Genomic DNA, 19,492 nt, shown 5'->3' with positions numbered 1-19,492 from the left:
AGTGAACAGCTGTGGGATTATTGCATGTATGTGAGTGCAGTAGCTGGTTAGGGCTGGCAAGGTAAGTGGCATGCATAATGGCAAGATGGCAGGCCCACATGTATAATATGGCAGTCAATTCATGCGCTGTGGATGCCCCATGCACTGGGACTCTAGGAGGACTTATATGTGCATCAGGACTGAGCGCAATGTCACACCAGAGCGTCATGCCAAACATTAACACTTAATGCAGTGCCAAACATGGATGAATGCATGAACGCTGCCTTCCAGCGCCACTGCCTTACGAGCATCGCAGAGGCAGGAGAGTTGTGTCACACTCTTTCTTTGTTTTGTTGCAGGAGAAGAGTTCAAAATGCAACAGAATGGACATGTACAGATGCTATGATTATGCAGATGGAGGAGGAGCTGGTGGAAATTGGCAGGATGGCAGACCATGTTGTACCAGAGGGCAAGGCACGTATGGAACCCAGAGAGAAGAAATGGCAGTGAACCTGAATCTTTCTCCTTTGTCTTTTCAGTGACATCTCTGTGGTTCATGATGGCCATATGAAGTTCAAGAGTACCTACTGCCAGAAGACATGGGTTGCATAGGGTTGCCGTTAATAGCACTCTTGTCTCTTCCACTTGTCAATTTGGTGGAGGCTGTGTAGCAGAGATCATCGGGTTTATCAGAGATCTCAGAGGAGGAGGAGGAGGCGCAATATGATGATGCACTTCACATCAGTCCAGAGAATTCCTCTATCAACGCAGATACGCACTCATCGGTGGGCCATGAAGTGCGATTTGAATGAGCATGGCATACATGTAAGAGCAACTGTTGGAGGCAGTTACAGCTGCGGCCAGTCCCCATCATAGGACTGAGGACAGATCCGAAAATGCTCAACTTTCCGCAGATGCTCAAGGTCATCAGCAAAGTTGGTGCTTATAGAGTAGCAGCAGGAAATGTGTGAACATCTGTCAGAATTCCCAGAGGCTGTTTATTCCTAAACACACATGATGGAGAGGTGAATCCATGACATGAGTGGTGCCATTTCTCTGGCTTATGAGTGCATGGCCTCCTGCCTTGAGAGAGCGGTGACCCTGATGAAAAGCACATACAGCAGGCCATGAGCGCATGCAAGTGAGTATCAGCCTCCAAAGTCAACCTTAAGCGATGTTGAGTTCTGGCTTGGCAGGATGGCTCACACACTCTCCTGGTAAGCAGGGCAATGCAGGTGGACTATGAAAAGGTCAAGGGATATTTGGTTGAAGACAATGAGGGCTCTGCTCAAATCACTCCCAACTTTGACAGGCCCATCGGCCTCTCTGACATGACACAGATGTTGCTTCCAGCACCAATGACAGAGGCTGTCCTTGCACAGATGTAGGTGGTCCAGCCTGTGTCGGGTCCCTCAAGAGCTCCACAACCCAGAGGTCATCTGCCACAGGCATGTAATGGACCAGAGCAATGAGGCCAGCAGGCTGCCCTCCATCAGCTCCAACTACAGAAGGAGCACAGTTTCGAGTTATCAACAGTCACAGATTGTAACTCTTTTCGAGTACAATCACAGTTCTTGGTTTCCGGGAGTGGGACATGAACCCACACTCAAAAGCAAATGAGTTAACGCACCTCGTTAGGGATCTCAAGGGTTTACCTTTATTTCATGTATGGCACAGTAAGTTTAGTGAACCTCAACATGTGTTTCATGCCTTATTTAAATGCGTGTGTGATTCTTACTCTCACAGGAGGCCAGGCCCAGGTGTAGGGGCATGGAGATGGAGCCCATGAAAGGGACGGCAGAGACAGTAGGGCAAGGATGGATGATAGGGGTAACATGTGATCTTCATCGGCCCATATCATTCTTATGATGTGCTACCATATGTCATTCAGGCATCCACAGGGAAATGAATGGTTCTGGTCCAGATTTGGCTGAACTTACTGTGGATTCCCTTGCATATATGTCAATTGCCGCTGCCATCAGCATCGCCTGTGCATGGCCATTGTCTGCCAACTTTAACCCCACACCCCCCATCCTCATCAGAGGAGGATAAGCGCGCCCAAGAGAATCATTCAGTACCAGGTTGTACAGAGCACAGCAGACCAGCAACTTACAGGAGACCTTTGAGGGCTCCCCCAAGCGACCTAAACAACTAAAGTACATTTTCAGAAGGACAATTGCCTGCTCAATGGTCACTCTTCTAATGAGTTGGCCAGATTTCTCCACCTCGGTGTTGGGATCCCACACTGGTGTGAGCAGCCAATGCTCAGTGCATACCCCTTGTCATCTGCTTTACTGCTCCTGTGAGCTTTGCACGTGTCAGCACATCATGATCCCACTGGTGATCCTCTATCCATGGCAGCCCATTCCCGTGTGGCCGCCTGACTAGAGGGGGTGCTCCACCTTTCGTCCTTCAATCCTTAATGGGTGTCAACTCCCTTGCCTTGCTTGGCTTTGCTGCAGGAGCCTTGGAGGCAAAATCTTCCACTTCCTGACCTCTGTGGCAGTCCTTTCACACAATAATCCCTTTAAATTTCACTCCTTCCCAATGATAGCCAATAGCCTTCCTGCTTGGAAACTCTACATTTCCTATTACCCATCAATTGCACACAGCAATCACCTCACGTTCAGCTCCCTCCATACTGCAGCTGGTTGACTTTGGAACCATGCACCTTCTGCAAAATTCAAAACACAATGAAAAATCACCATTAATGACCCCCTCAGCAGCCTCAAATTGGAAGCCTAATGCTGGCTAGCGGGCTCCTGTCCCCACTCCCCAGCCACCCCTGGGAAATTCAATCAGTGCCAGGAAAACATTGGGAAGCAGTCCAAACAAGTTCTCGTCTTACTTGTCCAGCACTCCCCCCAATGCCCTCCCACACCACCTCCAATGCCTCCTCCACAGGGCTGGGAAAATTCAGTCCATTCAGTAATTGAAAGTCCATGTACAACACTGCAACATATAGTGCTACCAAGAAGGTTCAATGTATAACTCAGTTATAGTAACTGAATGCAGTTCTTACCTTACTATACGATATGCCATCAAATACGGAGGTAATTTCTGCTGGTATTGATACATCAACAATGATTGGATGGGATGATAACAAAGCATCATCAGCCATTACAGACAAAACATCATCTATAAGAATCTGATCCAACTGTGAAAGATAATACCAGAGATATTAGTGACCAAACTAATCATGTACAGTTGTACAATAAAATTCTACAATAATACAGGAGAAGTAAGTGATGTATATAACCCGCTAGTGTAGCAACTTATAAAACTTGATGAGACGCAATTAGGGAATAAGAGACAATAATAGCTGCTTTCACTAGAAGGATAATAAAGAATTCCTAATTTTGATCTTTAATTTTACTTCAGTGTTCAGATTTGTGTAGCTGTGGTAGTTAAGTAGTGGTGTTTCCATTCACTTAATAAAAGGTTAAAATTTAGGTTATTGGCATTTGATAGTGAGTCATGACTGTTTCACTACACTATCCTCCATCGTTACTAAATGAAATGCTTTTCAAAAACTATAGCAAATTTTTAGGACCACTGATCAGTTACTTCACTCCTTGATGCAAATAGCCTGGTCAACTTTTTTCCCATCCCAGCTACCACTGATCATCCTTTTCCTGCTCATCGGACAGTGAGCTGCTAATTTTTAACTCATTGCGAACCCATTTATTTTAAACAGATTACTACATCATTGATGCATCCACTTAAATAGAAGAAAAAGGATCAAGCATTTGAATGCTGGTATTCAAATTTCAGGTAATTTCAGAACCTGTGTGAAAGATTGACTTACCATTAACCAATCAAATTCAGTGGCATTTACTCCAATGTACTCGAAGAAACTGGCAAACCCTTCATTGAGCCACAAGTCGTCCCACCAATCCATGGTCACAAGATTTCCAAACCACTGCAGGAAAAATACATGTATTATTGGCATGCTAGTTAGTTTGGTAGATTTGATTTCAGTGCACTTCGACTTCAACTAAAAAGATAATTAAATGAAACATCTGGGAGTAAGACTCCTAATACCAATTCTCAAAAGGGAACATCAATTTGTACTTCATGAGAAGAGGGCGCCAATTGATTGACAAATGGACTTTGACTGGTGGAGGTGTTGCCATGGAGAATGCACCAGGGAACAGCTGACTGCCAAACTTTGTTTGAATTCAAACCAGGCAAGTTGACTTTGAAAAGCCAAGACATTTCCAGGGGAATGAACCAGGGAATGGCTGTCCCCCAAGATTCTGTTTGGTTGAAAAGGAGCAATGCATGGACATATTCTTTCTGTTTGCAAAGGACAGGGCCCTGTGTGTGAATATATGTAGCTTCGAGCATGAGTAAGTGAACCACACTGCGAGCAAAATTGATAATCTTAAATTGGCTGTTAGTGTAATTCTTAGCACAACTGGGATTGCTTAGTAAGTGTGTTCCAATTGCCTGCCAGCCTGGCATCAGCCCGATCCCATACATACCTGAAAGTCTGGGTCTATCGCTGAACACCACCTCCTTGGTCACTGCTCCTTGGCACCGCCAATGCAGAGAGCTGCTGGCCTCTGATTGGCTGGCAGGTCTATGAGGCAGGACATCCTCATACTAATTAAAGGGCCATCGCCCAAAAATTAAAGCAGGGTGAGCTGGGTAAATGGAGGTGGACTCATCCCCAAAACTTACACTGGACGCAGGGAGCTCGCCCTCATCGTAAAATCCAGCCCTTGGACCGATATATTGTATAAGGGATTCAATGATAATTTTCACATATGAAGAGTAATGTTATGTTAGATGAAAACAAAACTTTTGCAGCATATTTCTTAACCAAGTTATTCATTCAAAACCCTGAAACTTACAGATAGATTATTTTTTAAATGGTCTCCCAAATAACTTCTGCCCACCTTGTGTTATTGGGGAGCTGATTACAATAATTTTATTTGTTAGCTGTATGCATTTTGCACCATTTTCAAATCATGTTGAAACAAACATAATGAAAATAAATCAAGAAGTCTGCAGCTCAATAAATCTTTTAAAATAATCTTTGAGATGCTCCCAAGACTAAATAAGGCATGGACAAGCACTCTCAGCTCACTTGTAGCATCTCATGATTTCGGCCAAATTCAGGACCTCACAGAGCATTCTCGTCTCCCCCTCCCCTTTACCTGAGTTCTAAGTCAGTATTCTTTACTTCTAGCTGAATTAGGAATCTAGCAGTGTACTTTTTTAATGTTTCATAAGAATCAATATTCACCAAATTTGGTGGAGAACTTCTCAATAAATTAACAATTCCACATGGTAGATAGTTGCTCTCTAGAACATAAAAGGAAGAGGAGGCCATTTGGCCTATCGAGCCAGTTCTGCCATTTAATAATATCATGGCTGATCTGATCATGCTTGAGCTCCACTTTCAAGCCTGCCCCCATAGCCCCTTGTAGAGCAAAAATCTGTCTAACAAATTGTTTGCGGTTTCTGATCCTATTCTCAGATATCCAGTTTCTAGCCCATGTTTTAACACAAAGATTCTGGATCATGTCTTCCTTAACCTTTATATCCAATTAGTATTGATTTTGTTAGACCCCTCTGACTTTTTCATAGTTCATTGGTCTATTTTAAAATATGTCAGTGTCGCTATTTCTAATTACTTAATTTTGGTTAGTGGGAACCCAGCAATTCCAGACTCATCACTGAATAAGCAAAAGAAAAAAAATGCTTTTAAGCAGGTACAGGGGGCATTTATGATTTAGCATAAGTTTCAGGGTCTGCAGCTCATTGTAAATCCATAATAATGTAAAATTTGGTATTCGTGAACACTGATTATTGCATCCTTACAGTACCTGGTGAACAAGTTCATGGGCAATAACTGAAGCAACCCGTTGTTGATTCTTTGAAGAGGATTCATTTCGATCAAACAGCAAGTTTGTCTCCCTGAACGTGACCAGTCCCCAGTTTTCCATTGCACCAGTACCAAAGTCTGGGATGGCAATCATATCTGCAATGTAGGGAATAATGTCAACAAAATGTACAATTCAGAAGTAAGTTTTGTTTTCACCTTATCATATCAGATTTATAAAATAAGGAATAAAGAACAACCACATGAACCCATACAATTCATAACTCCAATATTCCTTTGTCATCTGTAGATCACTAGATGCTATATTTGGCATTTAATGGTTATAATTATTAATATAATGGTTCATCAGCATCCACCCCTGCTCTCTTGCCACGCACACCCCCTCCCTCATGCTCTCACAGGCACTGATTACACCAACACCCCACCAGCACACTCTCGCCAGCAACCCTCTACCATGAAAAGCATCCCTTAATTTTTTTTCTCCAAGAGTTGGTCAGCCTGTCTGAATACCCATGGAGGAGACGGCTGGACGTTAATGGGAAGCTCATTGCTGAGGCCACCGTGGTGGGTCTGAAACCATCAAAGGTGGCAATACCCACATATGCAATCATCCTTCCCACATTAAAAATCTTATGCCGCATTCTCTTCTGATTTACAAACTGCAGACGATGTAAACGTGTACCTCTTACTCCCTTCATTTCCCACCACGTGGAAAAAATGGAGGAAGAGCAGTAAGAGAGTGATAAAGACACAGCATCATCACTTGATTTCCCACTCCCAGCCACCAGCTCAGATACCGAAAGCATGTGTATCTGAGGGCAGTGGTTCTCAAACTGGTGATCTGGACCCTGGGATAGACAGACATTGCAGTGAAAATCAGGTACACCCATCTCACTGATAGCTAATGAATAAGTACTTGCATTGTTGAAAGCATTACAAAAGCACTCTTTACATGCAGCACACAAGGGAGATTGTGGCATCATGGTAATTCCACTAGACTAGTAATTCAGAGACCCAGGCTAATGCTCAGGGGACACAGGTTCAAATCCCACCATTGCAGCTGGTGGAATTTAAACTCAATTAATGAATCTGGAATTAAAAGCTAATCTCAGTAATGGAGACCATGAAACCATTGTCAATGGCTGCAAAAACCAATCTAGTTCAGTAATCCCTTTTAAGGAAGGAGATCTGCCATCCTTACCTGGTCTGGGCTACAACCACAGCAATGTGGTTGACTTTTAAATGCCCTCTGAAATGGCCTAACAAGCCACTCAGTTGTATCAAACTGCTCCAAAGTCAAAAAGGAATGAAACTGGATGGACAACTCGGCATTGACCTAGGCACCAAAAACGACAATAGCGTACCCAGCCCTCTCGACCCTGCAAAGTCCTCCTTGCTATCATCTGGGCACTTGTGCCAAAATTGGGAGAGCTGTCTCTCAGACTAGTCAAACAACAGCCTGACATAGTCAAACTCACAGAATTGTTTCATGCAGATAATGTTCCAGGCACCACCATCACCATCCCTGGGTTTTTCATGTCTCACTGGCAGGACAGACCCACCAGAGGTGGTGACATGGTGGTATACAGTCAAAATGAAGTGTCCCTGGGTGTCCTCAACATTGATTCTAGAGCCTATGAAATCTCAGGTCATCATGGGCATCAGGTAAAACATGGACGAGGAAACTTCCTGCTGATTACCACCTACCCCACCACCCCCGCCATGACAGCTGATGAATCAGTACTATGCCTTGTTGAACACCAATTGGAAGAAGCATGGAAGGTGGCAAGAACACAGAATGTACTCTGGGTGGGGGAACTTCAATATCCACCTGCAAGAGTGGCTCGGTATCACCACCACTGACCGAGCTGTCTGAGGCCTAAAGGACATAGCTGCTAGGCTGGGTTTGCAGCAGGTGGTTAAGGAACTAAAAAGAGGGAAAAACATACTTGACCTCATCCTCACAACCTGCTGCCGCAGATGCATCTGTCCATGACACTATTGGCAGGAGTGACCACCTATCTTCACATTGAGGATAACTTCCATCGTGTTGTGTGGCAATACCATCGTGCTAAATTGGGTAGATTTCGAACATGTCTAGCAATTGAAAACTGGGCATCAATACGGCATTATGGGGCATCAGCAGCAGCAGAACAGCATTCACTCGCAACCTGTAACATCATGGCCTGGCATTTCCCCCATTCTATCATTACCATCAAGCCTGGTTCAATGAAGAGTGCAGGATGGCCTTCCAGCACCAGGCGCACCTAAAAATGAGGTGTCAACCTGGTGAAGCCACAACACAGGACTACTTCATGCCAAACATTGGAAGCAGCAAGTGACAGACAGAGCTAAGCAATCCCAAAACCAACGGATCAGGTATAAACTCTGCAGTCTGCCACATCCATTCCAATTAAACAACTCACTGGAGGAGGAGGCTCCACAAATATCCCCATCCTCAACGATAGGGCAGCCCAGTACATCAGTACAAAAGATGAGGCTGAAGCATTTGCAGCCATCTTCAGCCAGAAATGCCAAGTGGATGATCCAGCTCGGCCTCCTCCGGAGGTCCCCAGCATCACAGATGCCAGTCTTCAGCCAATTCGATTCACTCCATGCAATAACAAGAAGCAGCTGAAAGCACTGGATAATGCAAAGTCTACGGGACCTGACAACATTCTGGCAATAGTTCTGAAGGCTTGTGCTCCGGAACTAGCCACACCCCTAGCCAAGTTGTTCAAATACAGCTACAATACTGGCATTTACTTGGCAATGTGGAAAATTGTCCAGGTATGTCCTGCACACAAAAAGCAGGACAAATCCAACACCAGCAATAACCAACCTGTCAGTCTACTCTCAATCTACTCTGTGATGCTGGGGACCTCCGGAGGAGGCCAAGATGGACCATCCACTTGGCATTTCTGGCTAAAGATGGCTGCAAATGCTTCAGCCTCATCTTTTGTACTGATGTACTGGGCTGCCCTATCGTTGAGGATGGGGATACTTGTGGAGAAAAGTGATGGCAGGAGTCATCGACCGTGGTATCAAGTGGTGCTTACTCAGCAGTAACCTGCTCATTGACACTCAGTTTGGGTTCTGCCAGGGTCACTCAGCTCCTGATCTCATTACAGTCTTAGTCCAAACATGGACAAAAAGCTGAACTCAAAAGGTGAGGTGAGAGTGACTGCCCTTGACATCAAGGCAGCATTTGACTGAGTGTGGCATGAAGGTACCCGAGCTATACTGGAGCCAAAGAAATCAGGGAGTAAACTCTCCACTGGTTGCTCTCCACTGGTTGGAGTCATACCTTGCACACAGGAAGATGGTTGTGGTTGGTGGAGGTCAATCATCTCAGTGCCAAGACATTGCCGCAGGAGTTCCTCAGGGTAGTGTCTTAGGCCCAACCATCTTCAGTTGCTTCATCACTGACTGTCCTTCTACTGTAAGGTCAGAAGTAGGGATGTTCACAGATGACTGCATAATGTTCAGCGCCATTTGCGACTCCTCAGACATTGAAGCAATCTGTGTCCATATGCAGCAGGACCTGGATAATATTCAGGCTTCTGCTGATAAGTGGCAAGTAACATTCGCACTACACAATTACCAGCCAATGACCATCTCCAACAAGAGAGAATCTAACCATCTCTCCTTCACATTCAATGGCATTACCATCACTGGATTCCCACTATCAACATCCTGAGGGTTACCATTGACCAGAAACTAAACTGGGTCAGTCATACAAATTCTATGGCTACAAGAGCAGGTCAGAGGGTGGGAATTCTGTCAAGAGTAATTCACCCCCTGACTCCCCTTGTACACCTTATACAAGTCTTAAGTCAGTAGTGTGATAGAATACCTCTCAAACCCATGACCTCTACCACCTAGGAGGACAAGGGTGGCAGATGCATGGGAACACCACCACCTGGAAGTTACCCTCCAAGCTACACACCATCCTGACTTTGAATTATATCACTGCTTCTTCACTGTCGCTGGGTCAAAACCCTGGAACCCCCATCCTAACAGCACTCTGGGTGCATCTACACATGGACTGCAGTAATTCAAGAAGGCAGGCAACAACACCCTCTCAAGGGCAATTAAGGATGGGCAATAAATGCTGGCCCAGCCAGTGATGCTCACATGCCGTCAACGAATAAATACATCTTGTTTTAAAATTATCCTGAGTATTATATAGTATTATAATTTAGAAAGTGGATCCTTAATTATAAATCCACTTGAATAGGGATCTTTCACAGAAAGAACCACTGTCTTAGAAGATAAATGAGAGGCAGAAACTGCAGATGGTGAGATGTGGTGAGGCTGCAGCCAGGGCAGGAGTTAAGGATAGTATTGGTATTAGATAGGGCAAGGTTGCACATGGGTTGCTGACTTTCAGTGGAGGACACTAGGTGATGGCTTGGTATTCTTGCATCTATCCTGATGAGTGTAAGAGGAAAAGCTTTGACAGCATGTCCCTTTTTTCAAAGTTACATTTTTCTACTCTGTTTTCTTACCATGTTATAATATTATACCCATTTGTAATAAACAAGAAAGAAAATTATAGGAACAGTACCTAATTTAGGAAGCGAATAATGTGTGTTAAAATATGTCTCAAAGTAGTCAAATATGTTTTTCATAGTATCTGCCGCATACTTTGCTGTATGCTTCTGCTCAGGCTGCACATAAATTCTCAGCTGAAAGATAAACACAAAGACAAGTGGAATTATACAAATATAGTTTTACTGAATTCAGTTAATTCTGTAAGAATACCTTTTTGACCTTACACATTTCCACACAGGTACATTATTTTTTCTTATAGCAATCCAATCTCTGTGTGATGAACTCCATAATTTTTTTTTAATCTTCAATTTTTCCCTCCCTCTCCTGAAGCTTCTTGCTTGTACCAGGGCTTCACAGGTTGTATGGTTGGCTATTCTTCACGATAAGCTTATAAAGCGAGTGTGGAAAGATTGTTTTACCATGGGAACATTACAGATTAACTCGATCCTGTCATCGAGCAATGTCGACTTCACATTCATTTCCACCATCTCTGGATAGTACTCAGGAGCAGCTTACAAGCTTGACTAGTTTACAAGCACTAATGCCAATTGCAGTATCTTGACTATTAGGGCCAGCGAACTCAGCACAAACTGAGGCTGAAAATTGTGACCGTTCTGATATGTGTGGCTGAGTTCCACTTATGTTATTAAAGTCACTAGGTAGAATTAAAAAGTTTAACACCCGTGTCAGTCTCCTGGTGCTAATTCTGTTTAGACATTATAGACCCACTAAATACGACACTTAACAAATTGGTGATCCTGACCAAATAACAATGGGAGTAATTTTGAACTGGTGCACCATTGCCCACTTTACATTATTGCACAAATTCAAAATTAGCCCCAATCAACTGCTATTGTGATTCCCTTATACCAGTTGTGTTATCAATGACTTGTTCTTCATTTAGATATCTCGCAGTCAACACTATATGAAACAAGTATATCTCTGGGCTTGGGGATAGTTCATTGAGTATTTTGATTTTACAAAGAAAGGAATACTTCAGCATAAAATGCTAGCTTATTCCAAAGATGTTAAATAACTCACAGGGATTCCACGTGATGAACGCCTTTCTTCAAATGTAAACTGATGAACAGCAAAACAGACCAAATAGGTACTCATTCGGACAGATTTTTGAAATGTTGCTTTCTTCAGGCCACCATCTAGAGGGACCACTTTCTGGAAGACAAAGAAGCCAATTAAATCCATTCTCCATGTACCATTGTCATATCTGTATTTTGGCTATGTTTCAGTGTCTTTATGCCTGACATTATATTAACATAATATCTAAATATTTCAGATGTCACAGTTTAAACTGTCAAAAGTATAAAAAGGTCAGACTAGTCATTTATGACTTATCAAGACCAGAAATTTCAAAGATAAAAGCAAAATGCTGCAGATGCTGGAAATATGAAATAAAAACAGAAAATGCGAGAAAAATTCAGCGGGCAGAATCTTCAGTTCGGCGATCGGGAGCAGGGCCTGCTCGCTGATGTGTAAAATGATGCGCGGTGATGTCAAGCGTGTATCCCGATGTCATCCAGATTGAGTTCGGAGGGCGCACACCGGAGTCGGTTGCACGCCCGCCGACCTGTCATGCGCCTATTAAGGCCATTTAAATTCCAATTAAAATAATTAATTGATCTGCCTGTCCAACCTTAAGGTTGGCGGGCAGGTGAAGAGCCCAGGCAGCATTTGCATTTATCATGAAACCTCATCCACAGGCGGGATGAAGTTTCATGAGGGCTTTTAAATTTTAATAAAATTTTTCAAAAAAATTCATAGAGGCACTGTCATATGATGGGACGTATCTTACATTTTTTTTTCTTCCTTTATTTACATTTTTACATATCAAACTGATCTCCCTGAGGCACAGAGTTGCCTCAGGGAGATTTCTGTGCTCTTTTGCACGCATGCGCGAAAGAGCATAGGCCCCGGCTCAGCCTACTCCCCCCGCCCACACAGTGCTTTCGGGTGTGCGTTACGCTGGGTGGGCCTTAATTGGCCTGCCCACGTAAAATGGCGGCACACAGCCGATCGCGGGCAGTGATCGGCTGTGCGCCTGCCTATGCCCGCTCCCGCTAAGCCCGTCTGACGAATGGAAAATTATGGCCATTAACTCTGTTTCTCTCTCCACAGATGCTGTCAAGCCTGCTGCGTTTTTCCAGCATTTTCTGTTTTTATTCCAGAAATTTCAAAGCTTCCCTCCTCCATCCCCAAGAGCACGATCTGGGGACTTACAAATTACTGCCAATTTACAGAAACTTCATTCAGTATTATCTCCTTTAGATCACTTCCCAATAACGAGTGTTTTAAAATTGGCCTTAAAAGGATGGTCCATGTTAAATATAGCTCCACATTAGCAGTTAAATACGACAGCCAGGCTCCAGATTCTAGATTACCCATGAGCAGCATCACTGGAGATCAGTGGGAAGAGAGAAATATTGATTGAACATGCTCTCAATTTTCCTATAAACAAGTTTGTCCATGTGGTTTAGCAATTCGAGACCTATGTCTACACCAATTTAATTTTTGAAATGTTATACAATTACCTCAACTGGCATGTTTGAAAGCACTTGATATGGCTCGTTATATACCAAAGAGATGGTATATGTCGCCTTCTTATTAGGTTCATCGAAACAAGGAAAAGATTTCCGTGCATCTGTTGGTTCATGGTCAGTTGCGGCAATACTCCTGTTAGCAAAACAACATTTTTTAATGGATATTTAAAATTAAATAATAAAAATCACCAGAAAAAATTAAAATGACAAAACAATTCTGATAAATACATTTTTTAAGATTTTCAGATCATGTATTGTATAACAAAGTACAGGTAATGGGGCAAATAACAAGCGGCACACAATAAAAAGCAAAACCCTCCTTCACTTGTAAAATTTCTACCGCCTTTTAAATGAATGCATCTATTGTTGACCAATCTTCCTTCATATACACTGCACATGGATAGAACAGTATACTCAATATCCATAACCTGAATCTCATCCAACAGCACAAAACATGATTTCTTGCTAATTATACAAATTACAGTTTAATCCATGTATGAATGAACCCAATTGTAAATATCAGCAAGGAGATAGAGAACTAAACTTTGGCCTAGAGATTGTAACCTTAAGTGCATCAGTGTAAACATTTCTGCAGACAGCAGCAGAAAACAGGTTACACTAATTCCTTCCTTTGACTGATGAGATTCTTGTGCCACTTGCGCTGGAGCTTAATCAGGGAGCTCTTTTTTCATTCATCCATGGGATGTGGACTTCGCTGGCTGAGCCAGCATTTATTGTCCATCCCTAATTGGCCTTGAGAAGGTGGTGGTGAGCTGCCTTCTTGAACCACTGCAGTCTATGTGGTGTAGGTACACCCACAGTGCTTTCCATATCTTTCGCTTTCATTCACATGCACCAACAGTTGATTGATTAGTGATCATATTTTCCATATAATTTGATCACTTTTAAAGAATATTTGCTTAAAATTTGATTCAACCCAATTTCTAAGGGAAAAATTTCCCCCCCCGTTGAGGGGGAAGTGCGGGAGCGGGCGCGCCTCTGATCGGCGCCCCTGATTGGGGGCACGCCACCATTTTACGTGGACCAACCCACGCAGCGTGACGCTCGCCCGGAAACACTGTGCGGGCGGCCGGGGGGGTGGAATCCTTCAGAAGTTCCCTGCGTTCTTTCGTGCATGCGTGCAGAAGAGCGCAGAGATCTCCCTGAGGCACAGAGGTGCCTCATGGAGATTTATTTCAGTGCTAGAGTCTTTTAAAACATGTCCCCTCATGTGACACTATCATAAGAGCTGGGACATGTCAAAGAATAACAGTATAAATTTTTATTAGATTTTAAAACACCTCACGAAGCCTTGTCCTGCCCGTGGATGAGGTTTCATGAAAAACGCGAAGGCCACCTGGGCTCTTCGCCTGCCTGCCAACCTTAAGGTTGGACAGGCAGCTCATTAAATTGAATTAATTAGATTTTAAATGGCCTTAATATTTGGCTGCGTGCCCGCTGAACTGACAATCTAAATGACGCGCGGTGACGTCAGGACACCCGCCGGACCTCACCGCGCGTCATTTTACGCTTCCGCAAGCGGGCCCTACCCCCGCTCACCGACAGGAAAATTCTTTCCTAAATGTCTGAAAGAGAACTCACTATTGTAGGTAATCTTTATTTTTTTAGTCCAGCTGACCCAATTTTGCTGATGCCAACCACTGCACAAAGTTTACTGGTGTCTGAAAATTACATAGTCACCTTATTATCTGGTTATTTGGAAGCAATAACAAAACTGGGAACAGGATATTCCTACTGCAAGCAATTTCTTTATTTGTCAGGAAACTATGCTACAGCCATTTATTTTGTTTGTTCTATTAATAATATGTACTCATTAAATCAGAGAAAAGGGCATGCAAAATTGGTTCCAGTAGCCAATTTCTGCTCAGCTTAATTTTTTTCAGGAGTTCTCTTTTTTATTGCCAGCATCTGTTTTAGAAATTCACAGAAGCAAAGTGCAAATGTAATCCTTTAAAACTAATTTGCACAAATCCTCCAAACGACCCTCTTCAGTCAGTCACTCCTGTAAAGCAATGAGATCTTTCTTTTGTGGGAGTTGACTCACACTACCTGATATCGAATTGCATGATTATGCAAGATAGGGGTGTAACAATCATGCCCCTTGCAACCAGAACTGCACATGTGCACCTTGTGCATGCCTACTTCTTCAGAAACTCTGAAGGCAGACTAAGAATATGTATGATGGAGTGCGGTTTGAGTGCTGCTTTGTTATGCAACATGTGAACATAAAGAAGTACAATTAAGGTCAGATTCACTTCTTCCCATCAGCACAACGTGGGCTGGATTCTTATTCTGTGTTCCCATCTAATGTGGATGTAGATTTTAGCAGATAATGATTGCAAATTTATGCAGTAGGTTCTACTGCTGCCTTGCTGCCTGATTAGCTTTCAGTCCCATATCTCACCAGGACTATCCTGGTAACCCCTTCCCTGCCATTACATATAAATGATGGAGGAGGTTGCTGATGAACTTTTCATATGTTGACCGCTGCCACCACTATTTCCCAGGACCACCATGGAGGGAAAGGGTATGGTATGTCCCAGGAAGGGACGGCAATGGCCCAGGCATTACCCCACATAGGCAGAGGGATTTGTAGCTATTTCTTCCTCCATTTCCTGCCCCTCACCTGCTGAGACCCCAGTCTTGACTAGGGCCTTCAGTGGCAGGGTATCATTTTTCCAATTTCTGGTAAGCTTCTGATCCTTTAAACATTGATCCCACCTCTTCGGGTGCTCCTTCTGTGGCATCAGCAGAATTCTTCCCTTCTGAAATGGCAGGGTCCCTCCTGGTGACAGCAATAGCTTTTAGACCATAAGATGTAGGAGCAGAAGTAGGCCATTCGGCCCATTAACTCTGCTCTGCCATTCAATGAGATCATGGCTGATCTGAAAATCAATTCCACTTTCCTGCCTTTTCTTCACAATCCTTGATTCCCTTATTGATTAAAAATGTCTATCTCAGCCTTGAATATATTTAATGACCCAGCCTCCACAGGCCTCTGTGGTAAAGAGTTCCACAGATTAACTACCCTCTGATAGAAGAAATTAACCTTCAGCTCTGTCTTAAGTGGGCGGCCCCTTACTCTGAGATTATGCCCTCTGGTCCTAGACTCTCCCACAAAGGGAAACAACCTCTCAGCATCTACCCTGTCAAGCCCCCTAAGAATATTTTATGTTTCAATAAGGTTGCCTCTCATTCTTCTAAACTCCAATGAGTACAGGCTCAACCTACCCAAACTCTCATCATAAGAAAATCTCTCCATACCCAAGATCAACCTAGTGAACCTTCTCTGGACTGCCTCCAGTGCTAGTATGTCTTTTCTTAATAAAAGGACCAACACTGTTCACAGTATTCTAGGTATGGTCTAACTAGTACCTTGTAGAGTTTTAGCAAGACTTCCCTATTTTTATACTCCATTCCCTTTGAAATAAAGGCCAACATTCCATTTGCCTTCCCTATTACCTGCTGAACTTGTATGCTAGCCTTTCGTGATTCATGTACGAGGGCCTGCGCATGAAAGAGCGCACATCTCCCTGAGGCTATGTGCTGCCTTAGGGAGATCGCTGAGAGTTGTACAAACATTAAAAATAGAAAAAAAAAATCCTTAACATGTTCCCCTCATCTGACAATGTCACACGAGATGGGACATGTTAATAAATTTCACAAAAACTTTATTACACTTTTTTAAAACCTACATGAAACCTCACTCCGCCGGTGGATGAGGTTTCATGCTTTCTCTATTTGCTGCCGGGGCTCCTGGCCTGCCCACCAACTTTAAGGTTGGATGGGCAGGTCCTTTAATTGTTTTAATGATCCTGTCAATGGCTTCAATTGGCCACCGACAGGTCGGCGGGCAGACAGCTGATCTCACAGTGCCCCCGCCTTCCTGAAAATTTAAATGGGGCGGGATGACGTCGGGGGTTCTGCCTGACGTCTTCCCGTGTCATTTTGCGTGTTGGCGAGCGGCTCCCACCCCCTGCTTGCCGATGGCAAAATTCAGCCCTATGGGTGGGATTTTCAACACCCGCCCGCAGCCAGGATCTTCCGATCCCACTGCAAGTCAATGGACTTCTGGCTAGGGCACCGCTTCGCCCGCGGCAGATCCTGCCCACAACGGGGCCGGAAAATCCCAGCCTATATTCCACCTGGCAAGTTTTTGGCCACTCGCTTAACCTGTCTATATCCCCCTATAGACTCTTTGTGTCATCCACACTGCTTGCCTTCCCACCTGTTTTTGTGTCATCTGCAAACTTGGCGATAGTACATTCACTTATCTCATCCAAGTCATTAATATATAATGTAAATAATTGAGGCCCCAGCACTGATCCCTGTGGCACTCCACTATTTACGGGTTGCCATCCTGAAAATGCCCCCCTTATCCCAACTCTCTGTCTTCCATTAGTTAACCAATCCTCTATCCATGCTAATATACTACCCCAACACCATAGACTCTCATCTTATTAAGTAACCTTAAGTGCAGTACCTTATCGAATGCCTTTTGGAAATCCAAATGTATTACATCTACTGGTTCCCCTTTACCTATCCTGCTTGATACCTCCTCAAAGAATTCTAATAAAGTTGTCTGGCATGATTTCCCCTTCATGAAGCCATGCTGGCACTGCTTGATTATATTATGTATTTCTAAATGCTCTGCTATTACATTCTTTATTATAGACTCTAACATTTTCCTAATGACAGATGTTAAGCTGACTGGCCTATAGTTACCTGTTTTTTTTTTGTCTCCCTCCCTTTTTGAATAAGGTTGTTACATTGACAGTTTCCCAATCCTCTGGGACTTTTCCAGAATCTAAGGATTCTTGGAAGATTACTGCCAGTGCATCCTCTATCTCTGCAGCTACTTCCCTTTAATACTAGGATGCAATCATTAGGTCCAGGGGACTTATCGGCCTTTAGCTCCATTAGTTTCCCTAGTACTTATTCTCTAGTGATAGTTATTGTATTTATTTCATGCCCCTCTTTTGCCCCTTGATTATTTAGTATTTTTGGTATGCTATCAGTGTCTTATACCGTGAAGACTGATACAAAGTATTTATTCAACTCCTCTGCCATTTCCTGGTTCCCCATTATTATTTCCCCAGCCTCATTCTGTAAGGGGCCTGTGTTCATTTTGGTCTCTCTCTTCCTTTTTATATATTTAAAGAAGCTATTACTGTCCGTTTTTATATTACTTTCTAGTTTACCCTCAAAGTTTATTTTGTCCCTCTTTATTATTTTTGGTCATCTTTTGTTGGTTTTTAAAACTTTCCCTATCCTCTGGCTTACCACTAATCTTTGACACATTGTATGATTTTCTTTCAATCTGATACTATCCTTAACTTCCATGGTTAACCATGGTTGCTTTATCCCCTTCCTAGAATCCTTCTTCCTCACTGGTATATACTGTTGTGAATCATGAACTATTTTTCTTAAATGTCTGCCATTCTTCATCATTCTGTAATCTATCCTTCATCCCAGGGATGAACCTCCTTTCCATCTTGTGTCTTTTTTTATTCACTCAGCTTGACTTGGCTGTCAGCTTTTATTCAAATTAGCTACCCACCCGAATCTCACTACCTACTGCTCAAGAGCAGAATCCACCAGCCTAGCTTGGCAATGAGCCTCTGTTGAATTGAATAGTTGTTGCCACAGAAGAATATAAGCAAACACTGGAATGTTAAACTATATTTTCGTTGTTAACAGCATATCGGTTCAGATAATCTGTTTAAATCTAAGTCTAAAAGCCATACAATAGTGTGAATGTGACTCTTCAAAGAGCTAATACTAGCATAGTGTATTTATATGACATGATTTTAAAAGTCATTGAACCATTTATTTTAAATTAGTTAATGTCTCCATTTAAGTAGGGAACAGCAAAGTCATATCACTGATAGATGGTTATCTGCTTATGTTGCCAATGGTAATTCATAGGTTTATATACATCTCCAATAAAGTTGGATACAATGGAAACAAGCCTCACTTTAAACAGATCCAAGCATCCATTGTAATAGACTCATTTTATACCTACTGGAATCCCTTTGTCTGCACAGCATTGCAAATACCACAATAACAATTTTTATTTATATACCACCTTTAAAGTTCAGCAGCTGATGAGCTGAGACAGGGCAATGTTACAGAGGTGAAAATAGGCGGCCTTAGTGATGGCACGAATATAAGGCTGGAAGCTCATCTCAGGGTCAAATGAGACACCAAGGTTGCAAACAGACTGGCTTAATCTCAATAGATCCAATGGCATTATTTAATTAGTTTAAGCCTAATATTTAGAAATACAGGAGTGTATAGTTACTTCAGTGTTCATTGCAATATCAGTGAATATTACACAAAAGCATTTTACTTTTCTGTGAAAATGGACCTAAGACAGGTTAAAACAGCCAATTCTAAATAATAAAAATGACCCATTTGGCTCAGTTACAGTTTCCAATTCATGTGGAAATTGACCAGATTTATTAAACATGCTGACAAAGAGTCAAAATATCCAGGTGCTGTTATATTCTAGGAACCATGATTG

The 19,492-nt window shown here is 42.9% G+C and overlaps 1 protein-coding gene across 1 annotated transcript in view; it reads right to left on the bottom strand.

Moving 5' to 3' along the window:
- The window catches only part of enpep (glutamyl aminopeptidase), a 71,185-nt gene that overhangs the window by 22,256 nt on the left and 29,437 nt on the right, over window positions 1-19,492 (bottom strand). The window contains exons 2-7 of the mRNA XM_078542834.1: window positions 12,937-13,078; window positions 11,432-11,563; window positions 10,404-10,524; window positions 5,817-5,971; window positions 3,788-3,901; window positions 3,002-3,136 (exon numbers count right to left, since the gene is read on the bottom strand). Of these exons, the coding sequence (XP_078398960.1) occupies window positions 3,002-3,136; window positions 3,788-3,901; window positions 5,817-5,971; window positions 10,404-10,524; window positions 11,432-11,563; window positions 12,937-13,078 (799 nt within the window). The remainder of the gene's footprint in view (window positions 1-3,001; window positions 3,137-3,787; window positions 3,902-5,816; window positions 5,972-10,403; window positions 10,525-11,431; window positions 11,564-12,936; window positions 13,079-19,492) is intronic.

This window comes from Cetorhinus maximus, chromosome 1, assembly GCF_964194155.1.
Source record: "Cetorhinus maximus chromosome 1, sCetMax3.hap1.1, whole genome shotgun sequence".
Lineage (NCBI taxonomy): Eukaryota > Metazoa > Chordata > Chondrichthyes > Lamniformes > Cetorhinidae > Cetorhinus > Cetorhinus maximus.
The sequence above is the reverse complement of the archived record's forward strand: the minus strand, read 5'-3'. Positions and strand labels throughout refer to the sequence as shown.